The following is a 16892-nucleotide window of genomic DNA, read 5'->3' as shown; positions in this document are numbered from 1 at the left end:
ATTTTTTTTTTTTTTTTTTGAAAAGCTCAATTTAAATAAACTGCTTTTATCCTAAGAGATCTCAAGGCTCTTGAGGACCATCCCCCCAAACCAACCACACAGACATTTAATAATGCATTGTAAATTGCCAGCGTAATAATGGAAAGCACAAGGGAGAGTGGAACTGCAAATTTTCAGTGTTCCTTAGAGAGGAGCAGATTTTAGTAGAATAATAAAAGGAAAATCTTCTCACTTAAAGGGACACTAGATAGTCTGGACAGCAAGCTTTAAAGAGTCTGGTGCTGTCTTTCATGATAGGATTGCGATATTGTGAGGAACAATGAGCAGAATGACTGTAGCTGAAATATCCTGGCTCCAAAGAGTTGGTCAGATTATTGGAGGCTCAGGTTATGAAAAGCTCTATTTTTTGTTTTCATTTTTAAGGCAAAAAATCGTAACGTAAAGAGACTAATAATTTGTGTATTATTGTAAGCATTAGCAAGGATGGAGAAGAGGAGCTCATCTTGTGCCTAGGCAGTATTTGAATGTCTAAGGCTGAATTTCACCAGAGCAGATTTTAGGAAGCAACCACTTTCCTGTATGACTGCTGGGGGGACTGTTTACTAATGTAGCTGAGAAATAAGTAGCGAAGGAGTGTTACTGTTGTGATCTTCATTTGAGAATGACCAGTTGCTTTATGGAGTGTGATTGGTAAAAGAATTTAAGCCTAACTATTGAAGTAAAGAGGAAAAAGGTAACCACTTGAATTTTCTTTTGTCCTTCTGAGGAATGTTATATTAGTTCAGGGCTGGTCTGCACTGGAAAGTATGACTGTTCAAGTGTGATTTGCGTGTGAGTGTGTGTTTTAAAGTAGCTATTTATTTGTTTGTTTAACCTGGTAGTTATACAGTTGTCATCCCTAGAGGGGCAGTTAAATTGGTAGAAAGCAGCTTTGGAATATTGGTACTCTTGTCCTGATCGTAAAGTAGGTATATCAATGTAAAGCACTTTTATGCAGTGCCCAGAGGAAGAGGCTGCACCATTTTAATGATGCTCTAAAAGTCAAAGTGATAGTACTTCCTGATGTTATTATATTGGTAGTTATTTTATGGCTTATGGATTCCCAGGTGATGCTACACCAGCCCTAATTTATGAAGGCATTTGTAGCTAGTTAGTTACTTAACGACATTAGGGTAATGTTTCTCAGCCTTATTGAAAGGGAAGTTTTCCTTTGGCTTATCAGCTTTTGTTTTGGGTTGTTTCTCTGCCTCTGAGGGGGCACCAGCTCTGTCCCTCCAAGTCAGAGGAATGGCGAGGGTCGCCTGTATTTGCACTGCTGCCCTGCCTTGGAGGAGATGATTTGCTTTCAAGGAGTCCAAGTTGGTAAACAGTTTTAAGGCTAGCCTAAACATTTGCAGCCAATAATTAGTCTTTTCTTACTCAGGCAACTGGGGGAAGCTAAGCTGCTGGCCAGGGAACTGCTGACTGCTGTTGTCTAGTGCTTTATGGCTCCCTGAGGGTTGCATTGCACAATTTGAGAAACCAACCCTGTGCTAAAGGTAAAAAACGGGTATGGGCTATGTTAGACACATGCAAAAGACAACGGGAGGGGGAAAAAAAGAAGGCAAGCAGAGCTGAAGTCAAGTGAGTCTGGCAGTGGAAAGGAGATAAGAGCAGGAGAGGACAGAATCGGGGAGAATTTGGAGAACAAAAAGTCAATATAATGAACAAGGAGCTGCTAAGTCAGTGGAGTGAAAATAGCATGTGTTCATTTTCGCATAAGCATAGGGTGACTGAAGTTTTAGGACCTCTCTTATGCTCCACTACTGTTGTGCTCCACTGTTTTGGAAACTTGGTTTATATGATTTCATCAGCTTGTGAACATATTTTAAGGTTTGATATTATTTAAGTAACAACACAGGTTGGTTTTACTTTTTTAGAAATCCAGATTATTTAGAAGGGGATTTAATACAGCTCAAGTCAAGGCATAGCAGGAGAGGACAGAATCGGGGAGAATTTGGAGAACAAAAAGTCAATATAATGAACAAGGAGCTGCTAAGTCAGTGGAGTGAAAATAGCATGTGTTCATTTTTGCATAAGCATAGGGTGACTGAAGTTTTAGGACCTCTCTTATGCTCCACTACTGTTGTGCTCCACGAAACTTGAAACTTGGTTCATATGATTTCATCAGCTTGTGAACATATTTTGATATTAGATATTATTTAAGTAACAACACAGGTTGGTTTTACTTTTTTAGAAATCCAGATTATTTAGACCGGGATTTAATACAGCTCAAGTCAAGGCATAGTATTAACTTGAATAAAAAGGGGAGAGGGGAATTTACCACACCCTCCCTCCACCCCCCACCCCCCCAATAATGTTTTCTAGTTGGGAGTCGTGAATTAGAGATCAGAGCTTTCTGCAAAGCTGTCCTCTTTTTTTCCTGTGTTTGCTTTTCTGTCTTTGCTTCCTTACAGAGTGCTTGAAAATTAGAACTAAGTTTGGGAAAATATGCTCCCCAACTAGAAAGCGAGTAATTGGGGGATAGCTGCAAATGGAGTAATTGATTCTGATACTTAGCAGATTTCCAAATACATCATCTGTTGGTGCTCCGGAACATTTCATGGTTTGTTTCATTTTGTTTTGATTTGAATGTTACTGTCTTCCAGTAGTTAAACTATGAAGCCCCAAACAACAGGTGATGATGCTGCTAATGTCCAAATGGATTATTATTAAATGCATGCAAACAGTGGTCTGCAATTCCGGAGGCAGCGTGCGCTTTGTTTTGAGATTGTTCACTTGGTTATTACAGGACTAACAGATTAAAAAATAGTAGGTTCATTTCACCTTTTGGGTGAATGGACAAAACTCCCATTGCCATTAACAGGAACTGTGCCTGCTTTACGGCAGAGATTAATTTGGTTTGATGTGACTTTTGTTGGAGGGGACAAACAGTAAAAAGATGCTCTGGTTGTGATTTGGTGTCTCACTGTCCTATTTAAATATTTTAATTATTTAGCAATAGGATTCCAAGTTGGGCATGAAGAGAGTTAAGTGGTTTGTAAAGTTTGTAAAGTACGTTTGCAGATGAGAAGACCTCTTTCACTGGCCATGGGTTGAACACCATTTGTATTGTCTTTCCATCCCATCTTGTTTTGCTTGGTTGGTTGGTATGAGGTGATGAGTGCCTGCCGTGTGGCAAAAAGCCTGTCAGGTGCAAAGCAGGTAGCTCCACTGAGATGCTTTTCTTGTGTTTTGTCTCAGTGTACTCATAGCATTGCTGAGTGCACTGGCACAAATAATAAAAGATAATACGTGTGTATTTCCCTATAAGTTCACGAACACTCTTTCGAACTGTAAGGAGTAATGGTGATAACTGACTAGCTATAGGGAAGGTGAGTACTGTGGTAGAGAGCTCTGCATAGGCAATGAACCCTGTTTTGCCAGCTGTTAAGGAAACACTTGAACCCAGTAGAGCAGCACTCGCTTACCAAACCCACCCACCCTGTAACGTAATGGTCCTTGCTGAAAAGCTGAAGCCCAAATGTCTCTGTTGTTGCAAAGAGCGAGCTTATGTAGATGGAAGCTGGTGATACGTAAATGATCGTTATGCTGTGTCAAGTCTCATTTTAAAGACCGTAAGTATGCCTTTTTAAAAGAAAAACAAACTACTTCACCCGTCTAGAGAGAAACATAAATCATGTATTTTTATCACCTCAAAAGACCACTAGAAGATGAGCTCTAATATTTCAAATGCGACAAGCAATCTATACACATGAATCACAATTTGAGTTCCATTACAACTGAACTGATATATACCACTGTGTGCTTTATGGATTTTACTCTAACAATATTAAGTAAAAACCCAAAGCTTTTTGTGATGAATACCTAACCTTTTACAAGAATTTGTAGAACTGTGGTCCAGAACAACAGCTTTAGCATTGCCCTGCAGGCTTTAATAAGAAAATAATATTGCCAGTTTTGACTGCTCAATATTATTCTCTGTAGAGGAGATGCGCGTATTAGTAGAAGGCTAATACTGCAAAGGTAAAGGAAAATATGAAATACCGAAAGGTTTTATGGAAAATGCACCAAGAAGGATTGAGAAGAGAGTTAAGTAAATGAGCAAAGTTTAAAGAGAGGGATCTTTTGTTCCTTCTGCTTCCTTTGTTAGGCCCAGTCTTTTTCTTCCTGGACTCAAGGACTTCTGCAGCAACCCAGTATCAGTTGTCCTCAATTCCCCTATTTATAGTCAAGTCATCACTTGAGGTCCTTGGTCTCCTTTTGGGAAATTCTCCCACAGCGATATTTTCATATAGGTTGTGAATTTTCTTTTTATCTCTGGGTATTCTTGTATTTAGTGTTATGGTAATGTGGGCCTTGCTTGCAATGAATCAAAGTTCAAATTCATTCACCTTTGAGGCTTTTAATCCTCTCGCTTCCCTTTGAGGGAGGAAAGAGGAGGAGTGTGGTCCGGTGAATTCGATGAGGAAGCTGGAGATAGGGGGTAGCGCATAAGGTTAATTTTCAGGTGAATTGGTTGCTGTTTTGACATTCTTGCTTTCTTTTCAGGCATCTTTTCGTTCCTTTCCCTTTTATGCTAGAAAATTATTAGATATGCAAGAACAAAACTCCTCAAAGCTATGCTCCAAAAGCCTATTAAAAAGAGGCTGCAAGCAGAACAGTGTGAACACATGTCAACACCTGAGTGTTTCCCAAGTGGCTCTAGCGCTCAGTGGTGTGATAATAAGACATGTGGGAGGATTTTTCTTGGCTTTTATCTTCCATATATTGATGCTCCTGACTTTTTAAAATTCATTTAATCAAGTGGCACTGCAACAGAAACAACAGAAATGCGGGAATGAGATAGTTCAAGGTGTTTGCAGGGGTATACAAAATCTTTTGCCTCCAGGCCGTCATTTCTAATTCAGCCCGAGCTGGCAGCAGTCAAATCGCTGCCAACTGACAGCTGTTTGGTGGCCAACACGAAGTGATTTAGCTAGTCGTTCCTACTGGACAGATGTCTGTAGTATAGAAAGTGTGAGTATAGCTGGCATGTGTTTCATTTTCAGAGTCTGGAAAGCGGGGGTGTATCTCAACTGCAGCTACTTCGGTTCAGGGAGGTTACAAAGGATACCCGAATTTAGGCAACCAAGAACTCGGTACTTGCACAGTTAAACTCCCCCATCTTCTGGGGTTACATCCTGATGTTGTGGTACTAACCCCTTGTAGCACTTCCATTGTGTCTCCCTAAGCACTGTGTGTGAGGGAGAAGGGAGAGTGTAGCTTGCTCTCTACAGGTAGCTGTGCGGAGGGATGTGGTAGGACACCGCGCTGTGGGGTGACCAACTCATCTGTACCTCACTGACTGAGGGAGTTCTTCAGCTGTGTTGTCAGTTAATACCTTTCTTGAGTGTGAGCAATCAATAACAAGGAGAAAGTAATAGGAGGGAAAAAAAAAAATGAGTCTGAGTCATCTTTCTTTGTGTGGACATATGTAACACTAGAATTACTCTTTTGAAAACCATGAATTACTTCATGTAAAATCTGTGCTGCTAAGCGGAAAATCCATCCTGCTGAGAAAAAAATCAGGAGAATTCTTCAGTATAATATCTGGTTTTGTGGGGAAAGAAGGGGGAGGATTTTACAGTTTACAATATCACAGAGCTTTGGGATATTTAAACAGGCAAGTAAATGATAGGTTTGATTCACTATTGTGAAAACAGTTTTGAATTTTGGATTTGCAGCAGCAATAGAGATTGTTCAAGCAAACAGAGATACGGGGTCAGGTAGCTACCGCTCCTTTTTTTTTTTCCCATTGGGATGATGTAAAGCAGGCTTAAAATGGGCTTAGGTGACTGGCTCAATCTTCCGCTCGTGCGGGATGTGGAAGTGGCACAGAGCGCTGTTCAGTTACTTCTGCAGCAGAAGTGTGTTTCGGGGACAGGGCACTGTCAGAGCACTTGGGTGAATCTGGAGGGTTGGGATACTTGCTGATCAACTCTGCGGTTGAATCTGCTACATTGCCCTGACAAGCATTGCCATGCCGTATCTATCCAGCACTGCAACTGATATCATGTTGTACAGAGTTACTGTGCCTTCATGCTTTAGTTTACCGATGAGACAGAGTTAGGACTTTCAGTGTTGCATAATTCTGACGCTGTTTTATGTGTTTGAAAAATCTGCATCAGGTTTTGTGTTTTAACATTGTCATAGGAAAAAAACCAAATATATGTGTTACTTTTCCAGAGTTAAAAAAAAATTAGGATTTCATGAAGAACAGCGGAAGGAACCCATTACTATGATGCAGGAGTTTTAGCTCTATTTTAAGGAATACTTTTCTCCTAAATTTGCCTTGTTCTTTAATGCTAGAGTTAAACCAGATTGCCTTTGGAGTTGTAAATGGAAATTATTTTCTCTTATTCCGATACTGTGTCATGTTATTCATTTCACTAAGCCTGACTGTGACTCTCCTCGGTTCTTCTTCCCTGCAGATATTGACGAGTGTGCTGCCAAGATGCATTATTGTCATGCGAATACTGTGTGTGTTAACTTGCCTGGATCCTATCGTTGTGACTGTGTCACGGGATACGTCCGTGTGGATGATTTCTCCTGCACAGGTGAGCTCCTAGGTATACAGTAATGATAGTGTTTGTACTCTGTGTGGTGTGTTTTGCTTAGCTTCTAATTAGCCCCTGTGCCAATACCAAACGCCACATACAAGCCAGCCGTCTGCTGGTATAAAATTTAGGCACAAGCGAGATAGGTAAATGTGGTATGAGGTGCCTTTCCTACGTATGGGCCCTTTGGGATTAACTTGGAAGGTGGTCAAGAAGCCCTGTGGTGCGCACACTGGGTGCTGTTGTCAACCAGGACACGGTCCCTTCATGTCCCACGGCTGGCTTGCGTGCGAGGTGCGAAGGCTGAGATCAGATCGCACGTGTAGTGAGAAGAAATACCGTTTTATTACCTGTGGTTTGAAGCTGGTCAGTGGATTGAAACATGAGAAATTATCCAGGAGGAGAAGCTTTCTGGGCAGAGCTGAGGCAAATATATAAAAGCAAAACTGAAAATGTATAAAGTCCTCAAAGACACAGTTAGATGGTTTGGAAATTATTATTAATGCTGAGAATTAATGTATCCAGGACTATGACACATATTATTTAGAAAAGAGAACAAGTACGATAGCATTAGACAGTAAATCCAGTGGTTCTGTTTTAATACCTGTCAGCAAAACGAGTGCTAAAAATTCTTAGTGGAAAGCAAGTAGGTCTCATTTCTGTCTAGAGGTTTTTAAGGAACCTTCCCTTGCAATCTCTGGGAAACACGTGAGAAGCTGCTGAAATGCTCGGTCCAACTGTACCTAACTGGATAACATCTTTCAATCACAACCCTCCAGAAAGGCTGATCTCAGGATTATTTTGATGGTGCACCTCTCTGGCAAAGGAGGAAAATATCAGGCACATTTATTGAAATGGAAATAAGTCAGCTTGACACAATACCATGTTTAGAATTGTGTTGGGTGAGCTATTTTCTCAAGTGGAAGATGGCACAGGAGTATTCAATATGAGAATGATTTCCAGGCCAGAATAATTACATTGTAATGCCTATGTTATCCTTAGGGGAGGTCATAGGAAATGCTGACTTGCATGATGACAGCATGTCTTGTAGCTAAGATTATGTAGTTTATAAAAAGTGTAGGAAAGTCCCGCCCACCTCTTGAGAGAGGCTGGTACTAAATAGCTGTCAGGAAAGTGATCTTTGTTTTGCCCAGAGAGTCATTATTTCTATATAATCTGTGTCCTTTGAGTAAAATTCTGAGTTTTTCTTGATCTTTTACAATCTGCCATGTCAGAAAAGTTTCAGACCTTAAATTTTGTTCTAAATATGTGTGCTGTGTGAGGTAGCGGCCTTCACGGTGCTGGGGAAAGTGTTTTTGATAATCTGACACTTTCTTTTCTTATATCCACTACTGATTTCCTTCCAGCAAGGCACTATCGTTTGGCATGCAAGGGGTTTAGAAAGCAGGGTATTTGTGATTTACAGAAAAAGTGTGAAGTAGTAAGACAAGTTGCTTGACGGTAACGGGTGAACGTTCATTTAAAGTGCACGCACACGAAAAATCCAGAACCGGTATGAGAATGAAATAATGGAATGAGTGCGATAACTATTTTGTGCAGGTTTATTATCTTGCTAAAATGACTTCTTTTTTTGACATCACAGTTAAAAAGCACAGGAAGTATGTAGTATAGATGAAGAGAAACTTGGTTCATTGCCTGTTGTATCTAGAAATAATTGTATTTTATAATAATAAATGTATTTAAAATGTGTTGTACAATAGAAGCACTAATCCTGTTTTTGTATCTTGCCTTATGTTTATACAGACTTTTCCTCTCATGAATCTTAAAAACAAACAATAATAAAAAAAATCAGGCAGCAAATACTTAACTAGTTCTCCCTCATGCTCGCACCAATGTGTAGCAGGCACAGGCAAAATAGATTGTAGCTATGACTCAGTTTTTAAAATTTATTCCTCTTTATTCAAACAAAATAAATGAGAAATTATCTATCTTCTTGTTGAACCATGCATTTGGGGACAAATCTGAAAGCCTGAGATGGGCTGGCGTTCTGATTACAGCTGAATTTTGTGTACGTGGGGTCAGGCTCTAGTGGGTTCAAGATAAGGGTTAACAAGTTTCAAATGTAAGTGCTTAAGGCACGTGCACAGCATCGCATGGATTTTATACACTGTTGACCTAGAAGCAGAGTCACTCCACAGAGCAGGAGGTATCATGCTTTGGGAAGTCTGAGTCTAATTTGTCGAGCTACAAAGTCATCGTCTGCTGTGGAGCGGATTCTGTGTGTTGCTGGGCAGGCCTGTGCTTGGTGGCCTTGGTGGCTGGCCCCCGTGCTCTGGCGGCTTTCAAAAGGTGGAAAGCAGTGATACGTGGAAGCCATAAGTCAGAACAAACTTTTGAGCTGAATGAAATATGTCAATTTTATACTGAGGGTTTTATCTTTATGAAAAGAAATGAAATGAACATTGAAATGTTAGGTCAAATTTGAATTGAGCAAAATTAAATTAATTTGGCTATTGCCAAGTTTTAAATATGCAGCTTCCAGCGTGTTTTCTTATAACTCTGCATCTTTCTCAAAGTAAACTAATTTGTACTGTTTTGGTGTTGATGAAACTTTTTTCCCCAGAGTAATTTTTGAATAGTATTTCCCATTTCTGGTCATGCGCACAGTGGGGTAGGAACTTCCCGTGGTTATCGGTAAGAAGCTACTGTGTTGGAAGCTGTGCTGATTGCGTAGGTAATACAGTCACAGAGACAGAGTAACTAAAATAACATTCGGTACAACGTCTACAATTATATTAAATTCTGAACTATGATTTAAAATTAAGTAGTGGCTATTTTAATAAATAATCAATATTCAGTCTCACATAAGCAAAAGACCTGGTGTGTTGAGGTTCATCCCGTGGTATTTTGTGACAGGTTAGTCAGCCTAGCAATAACTTTAACCTACGTTCACCAAGAAAGGTACATTAGTGTTCTTCTGCTCACCTATTCCTAGAGCTTTGAGCTCTGAATGTTAATTAAGTTGTTGAGTGAAAGACAGTTTTATTAAGGAAAGTTCCTCTTGAATAGGAAGCTTCTTTCAGTCTCTTCCTGTGACACTGACAGGTTGTTTAGCTGTTATCAGGTAAATCACAGTCTTGCCCATTCTGAAAATGGCAGCAAGATTTGCTGCTCCAGATGTTCTCATTTATGGGAATCTACTGATTTAAAGCATTTTATTGACTTCCACAGGTTTTTACCCTGCTTGCTTGTTGAAAAATAAGTTTTCTTGGGTTGCTTTGTTCTAACATGCCAGTTTGGGAGTTTGCTTCAAAAGTGCATTATTTAGTTTCATGCTTTTTGAAGCATTATAAATTACATGATAAAAATCTTGCAATTTTATTTTTGATGTGCTGCGTCTGTTCTCTGGTATGATTTTGAAAATGCATGTATATGTCTGATTTTCTGTAGTTTGAAACTACAATACAGAGTTTCTGTGTCCCACTGCCATTCAATCAAGTAAACAAATGCTGTTTCATCTTAATAGGCTATAAGTTATCTGTAATGACTAGATATATGATGCTGATATGACGAGGTGTCAGCGTAGGCGGGTCTCATCTGTTTTTGCATAGTACTGGCATTTTCTGTGAAAGCAGTCACGATAATCATGATAAAGATTCCTGGCCTTGAACATCTATGATAACCATTTAAAAAAATATACCCTCATTTTGCAGTGTGTTCCTTGGGGCTGCATGAGACACTGAAAACTTCCTGAAATCCTGCAGTCATTCAAAGAATAAGTTGTTTATCTCATTTTGTGTAGTTACTACTGGGCTTGGATGCTCTCTTTTGGGGTTTTAATTTTTTTTATTTCCTACAAATATGCACTAATTATGCACTAACGCTTAAAAAAGACCTTTACAAATGAGAGCGCCACAGGATTTTTATTCCTCTATTTGCATGTATTACTCATGGCCCTTTTGCGAAATGAAGAAACTTCCTTTGGACGTGAGAACGACTCGGCCCATTCTGCTCTAGGGGCACCTTTTCAAGAAATAGTATGGAAAGTTATCTGGCCACCCATCCCGTGTCAGCAGCACGTTCTGCCAGTGTGGTGCGACCTGTATGCAAACATCCTCCCCTTGATGTGCCAAGCTTTGCCGACAGGCGTTGTTCCTTCGGGAAGGGAATCCGCCTACAGATTTTACTGTGGAGTTGTACAGTTCTGCATGATGTTTGAATACTGGACTGTGCTTTTAACCCTTTTCCAGTCCTCATTTTGTGCGATAACGTTCACAGAACTTTTTACCTTTGGCTTCTCTAAGCAATGAGTCACTAAAATAATTCTATGTTACTTGCAAAAAGCAAGCCCTTATCTACCACAGAAACAGGAAGTATTTTCAAAGTACATAATTCAGTATTTTAATTCTGTGGAAAAATTGATGTTATATAGAAATATATTGTTTAGAAGAAGTCTTGGAATTTAAATGTTAGTCTGTAGTTTATATGCTAATTTGATTTGCAGCATGGGTAGAGAAGAGGAAGTAAGAAAACCTGGTGAGTTTGACAAGTTACCCCATGAGCCCCTTCACTTCTATCCTATGTGGTTTCTGGAGTAGCGTTCCGTTTTGAATCTAATGCACCTTTCAGAACAAGCCCTTCTGCAGCATGTTATTGGAAAAGTTGTGCCTAAAGCATAGGAAAATGTAGAGCTCTGAGAAATCTCGATTTCAAGGGAAAAAAACAGCAGCCCCCTTCTCCTGTTCTTCCCTTCTTCCCCTCCCCTGTCTGTGAAAGGCAACTCAACTGCAGAAATTTCCCGCTATGGTTAGAACAAACGTTGTTCAAATTGTTTGCTATCACTAAAATTGATGCCTTTAGAGGTTTGTTGCTGGAGTTTACCTGTCAGGTTCAAGGCGGTGTAGTTGACCCCATAATAATACTAATAATGCATCAAGTTTCACGATGGTGAAGTGGCAATCTCAAAGGGCAGGTTACTGGCCTCTCATCCAGAACCACTGTATGTGTTTGAAAAAGACCTGCATAGAAGCTTTTAGGCAGCCAATTGATAGTACAGTTACTCTTTGAAAGGCAGTGCTATTTCTGCAATCTAATCTACTGACCCTCTTTTCCCCCGTTTCGGTGAACTAAATTAGCATTCAAGAAAGAAACATTAATATTTTTGGTGTGGCACTTGAACTTTCAAAGTACTGTGCAGGGTCTTGGGTGTTCACAGAGGTCAGTAAACAAATGTTACCGCTGTTCACATGATGGCCCGGAGTTGGTGAATTGATAGACGTGTCTGCTAGCTGAAAACCCAAGTAAGCAGGGTCAGTAAGCAGTGAAGGTAGGTCTGAGGTGGAATAGTTTTCAGGTGTGTTTTGGGGAAAAGCCCCCTTTAGGTCTTGCTGTTCTAAAGGATATCATTAGTGATTATCTTGCCTAGCACTACGTAATTTTTAAAGAAACATTATGAAAATATTAATTGGGTTGGGGTCATAGTTATGTGTCACCATTTATAGATCAGGTAGCAGATGTTCAGCACAATGGGTATGGCTGGGGATAAGGACCTCAGGCAAATCTGGACCTTCCTGATTTTACTTGGCACTAATATATCGATATACACTTCTCTGAAGCAGTCCCTGCTTCGGAGCCCACTCTGTCTTCTACACGCTGAGGACAGCCCATTGTCCTTCTACGAGCTGCATCTTGATTTGTGTGCTTGTCTTCTCACTGCACCATATCTTCAGGGCAACGCTTGGGCATTTCCAAATGCATTTGGAACTTGGTCTTAAGCCAACCTGAATGGACGACACTATGATTGTACTAACTCAGCAGGCACAAAATACTCTTATGCTGGTCTCTCCTTTCCTGAGATCCTTATGTGTCAGGTGTGAAAAGGCAGGACAGGACTTTGCTCCTAGTGTTAAGTAGTACTGTTTTGATCGAACTGCAGTGAACAGCATCTCTGTTCCCAGAACTGTGAATGGAAATATTGTTTAGTTGCAGGTGCCCTGAAATGCAGAAATGTTTGTTTCAAGTCCCTCAGTGGGCTGTTGGCCAAGTTCAGCAGCAGGTAATCTATGCACCGGTAGGTATTGCCTGCATCAGAAAGCATTTCTTAGCTCTGCAGGACAAGTCAAGAGAAGACTAGAAGAGTATTGAGTCAATCCAGCAAAACAAAAACGGAGCGACTCCACGTCAGATGACTGATACTCATGCAGGTCTCGACTCAAAACCCATTAACTCAAGAGAAAGCTTTGTCGCATTCATTTTGGCTTTCGGTAAGTCCCACAGAGAGATAACTAGCGCGCTCTTGCCATAGGGAAGCTCTGTTTACAATACTACTAAAAAGGATGATTCTTCTGTATTGTCAGAGAATGCTGTATTAACATGGATAAGGTTGCTTCTCAATGCATCCCTAGAAGGCTGATAAGTATTTAATTGCTGTTTTGGAAAAGGGGAAGCTGACGCACAGAGAAGTGGAGCATCTTGCCCAAATTCATGCTGAGACAGTGGCAGCATTGGAGAGTCTAGTAAACAGAGTCAGAAAAATTAGACATGGGAAAAACACAGACTTATACCAACAAGGATTCAGTGAACAGTGGGGTTTATTTTTATAGGTATTGATATTGTCATAAGAAACAATAGCAGTTCATTGAAGCACAGTGTGCGTGGGCCCTGAGTAACCATGTGACCTTCATGTTATAAATCTTCTCCTTCTTCTTTCCATGCAGTTTTGTAACATCTTTTGTTACTTTGGAGTTGAATTATCCCCCAGTCCTCTAATTTTAAATGCCATGTTACATTGTTTTGTTCCTGACTTCACCTTCATTTAACTGCAACGTTTTTTACATTCCTTCCTTTAAAAAAAATGCCATTGGGAAACTGCATATTATTTGCTCCTAAGTGCTTTCAGTCCGAGGGAAAATGTACTAAGAATGTAATATTTATAGTGATTTAAATTTCTCACTGGTAAATAGTTTAATTAAACATTTTTGTACTTTCCTGTGCTCTAGGCATGGAAGTGTTGCTAATTTGTCCAGAGTAGTTGGTAATCCTTTCAAGTCCTTTTGACACATTGATTTTTCTGTAACTTTATTAATACTAAAATTAATTAAACAGCTGACCGCAAATCATGCTGATAGTTGTATTTCTTGACTTAGGCATAATTAGCATTTTTACATGATTTCTTAGCTGCAGCCTTTTGTGCTGGTGTATATGCTATCGCAAAAAGTTAGTGTTGAAATTGTTTTGCATATGCATGTTCATGCTTATGCATAAACTTAAGCATTAAGTTCATGCTTAAACCCAATAATATTGATTTAATACTCATTCAAGACCCATGAATGAAGCTGTCTATCTAAAGAACAAGCAAGGACAAGCCTTTTCATGTCGCCTGGTCAGCATTTGTCCCGAGCTCTCTTATGGCAGGATTTCTCCTTGATACAATAGGACTAAATCCATTTCTATGGCCCACGAATTCTTGATCTCTTTCCTAAATCTAGCAATTACTACAAACGGTCCATGAGGTGAGAGATGGAATGAGAGCCACCACACTAATTTCTTAGTGGGAACATGCTATCTTGAAAACATGCAGTGGCTGCAAGATCGATGTCAGTGGCTGGAAGCAAAAAGCTCTCATGTTTAGTCATCTGCTTCCACAGTAAGTGTTAATGCCTTCAGGAGTGTAACTTGCTTTTGGGAAAGAGTTTGTTCGAGATCAGAACTTGATTAAGTTCTGATCTTTCTGGAGCTCTGACAGCCAGGGTTTGTCATCTTCTCTGTCCGAACAAGCAAAAAATTCCCCCATGCTGTATTCTGTTTCTAGAAACCATTTGTAACAAACTCTTTGTTCTTCAGACACAGAATTGAACTCTCCTACTAAATCAGGGAAGTAACTGAATCATAGAGAAAGGCATCTGGTTCACCACTCCTCCTCGAGGCAGGATCCATGGACCCTGAAACATCCTTTGTCTTATCTGTTCTTAAAAAAACCCAAACAACTTCAGTGAGGGAAATTCCTTAATAGCTTTTTTGAGCCCCCCACCCAGTACTTACTCAGCCATTTAGAAAGGTTTGCTTGATGGCTACCTTAAATCTCCCTTGCCACAATTTAAGCCTGTCACCTCTTGTCATATTCTCAGTGAACACGGAGAATGCTTCGACCTTTCTATTTGCAGTCCTTTTTAATATTTAAAATCTCTTTCCATGAATATGCTTTATTCTTCTCGTCTGTAACCTAAAAGCCTATTTTTAGGTTTATGGCAGAACAGTGCAAAAATATTCTAAGGGGGTTTTTGTCATAACTCGATGTTTTCCCTGCAGAAAATTCTGGGCCTGTGCCCCCAAACTTTTGGTATCTCACCAAAGGTTTTTTTTTGCGTTCAGCTGCAAGATTGTTGGTGTGTGTCAAGGAAGATGCTCTAAAGAATGATCCCAGGTAAGAGGTGCAGTGTGCATGGGGTCGGCAAGTCAGACAGACAGATGTGGCCTAAACCTTCCATATTGATTCTCAGAGTCCTCGGTTGTGCTAATGTCTGCTCCCAAAGGCTGGTTAGCCAGGCACAACGCTGACCACGTTGGGTAGGAATTCTCTATTTTCCTTGCTATAGCCTCTTTTTCTGTCCGAACACATTGTTCAGCTATGACTGAACAAGAAACGTCATATGGGTGACTAATGGCCAGATACAGACTCCCTATAGTGTTTGCTTTTGGTGCTTGAATGGGTTATATAGCTTGTCTGATTTCAGTAATAATGAGCACATTACTGTCGGAAAATATTAGGAAAAAAGGCTCAAATGCTCCTCCAATATGCGTGTGTATATCTTGCAGTGTGTAGTATCTGGAGTCTGCTGGGACCAAAATCTGTACAGTGTATGGCACAGACGTACGCATTTCTTCCAAAGAAATCCCATACAGAGGAAGAGGAGCCCATTCACACTGGAACATGGGAGTGCCAATTTCCTACCACTTAGATTTAAGGAATGGTGGAAATGATCAGGGATGCAATCACTGGACCTCTAGGAAGGCCAGGAACTTGCAGTATATTAACTTGGATTTGACAAGTGCGTAACCTGGGGAGTTCCTCCTGAAAGTCAGTGTGTCATGGTGGATGAGACTAGTCCGCCAAGGAACAACTGGCGTATCTGTGAAACGTGCAGCACTTTGCTGCTCTGCTCTTACATCTTTGTATTTGCTGCTTGGATTTAAGACTTCCCGAGTAAGCCCTTTATTTCTGAAACAAAGGAATTATATAAAGCTTGTTAAGCTCAACAGAAAATTTTCCATGAAGTTCATGGTGCTTATGTCTGATGGGCTTTTCTGACAGTGAGAAATATGTATGACAAAGGCTCTTGCAGGCCATGGTTTTTCCTTTTTTAATCTAAAGGTGTGTTTTATACACAAGGAAATAATATATTGATATTTCTTACTTTGCTATGACCTCATTTTTATACCTGTGCTGAATATTTCATAGAAGTGTGCATATTGATTGGGAGAAAGCTAATATTTTATTAACAACTATTGATCCTCGAGTATCAATTACTGTATACAAGTGATCAAAGACTCACCTTCTGAGCAATCTGATACTGAAAAGACCTTAGGACCCTGGTTCAGTGATGGGCATCTGTTATTTGTTTGAAGTGGCTGGGGTTTTGTGTAAGCCCGGTTTAGACATGCGTTGTAGATTGTCCGACTCTCGCTTTGCTGGTCCTGCAGCCTCCAAGATAACTTAAAAAATTGTTTTTTTCAGCAGAAATGTGTGCGCTAGGGGGTGGGGGACGAGGCAGAGTTTCTGTTGCTCCAAAGGTGTGCACTGTGGTTTGTCCCTTTGGGTGGTCTCATTCTGGTTTTGGAGGACCTTTGTGTTCTGCCTATGAACAAGAATATAAAGACATATTATGGGTAATATTTGCAGATGAATGCCAGTATGCCTGATAACCTAGCTATCTTACATTTATTTCTGGATTTGTAAACATCAGTGAATAACCGTAAATCTGGTAGTGTTGCCTTTCTGAAGTGTTTGTGAAATAATTTTAAAGGGTGTGGAGGAGCTGCCACTGGCAAGTGGACTTGCTTGGTCCTTAAGAAATACAGCCTTCGGGACTAGTGCAGGGAGGGGGAGAAAGAGAGAGGTGCTTTGATCTATCACTTTGTACTTAATATTTTAATGCTTTCTACTGTAGGCTTTTGCCTCCTAGTATGAAGCTTCCTATTTAGTTACATGATTGCATGTAATAATTGCTCAAACTGGGGATTTTTCTGACTCTCCCAGAAATAACTCTTATTCTTCATTGTTGGGGAAGTGGGACAGAGCTAGACAAATGAATCATAGAATCATAGAATCATAGA

At 40.1% G+C, this 16892-nt stretch overlaps 1 protein-coding gene across 1 annotated transcript in view; it reads left to right on the top strand.

Annotated features, from left to right (window-relative positions):
• NELL1 (neural EGFL like 1) overlaps positions 1-16892 on the top strand; it is a 299408-nt gene that overhangs the window by 145413 nt on the left and 137103 nt on the right. The window contains exon 13 of the mRNA XM_019471923.1: positions 6474-6599. Within this exon, the coding sequence (XP_019327468.1) occupies positions 6474-6599 (126 nt within the window). The remainder of the gene's footprint in view (positions 1-6473; positions 6600-16892) is intronic.

The sequence above is a fragment of the Aptenodytes forsteri genome, unplaced genomic scaffold (genome assembly GCF_000699145.1).
Source record: "Aptenodytes forsteri isolate BGI_AS27 unplaced genomic scaffold, ASM69914v1 Scaffold418, whole genome shotgun sequence".
NCBI classification, from domain to species: Eukaryota; Metazoa; Chordata; class Aves; order Sphenisciformes; family Spheniscidae; genus Aptenodytes; species Aptenodytes forsteri.
Note: the sequence above shows the minus strand (reverse complement) of the source record. Positions and strands in the feature narration are given on the sequence as shown.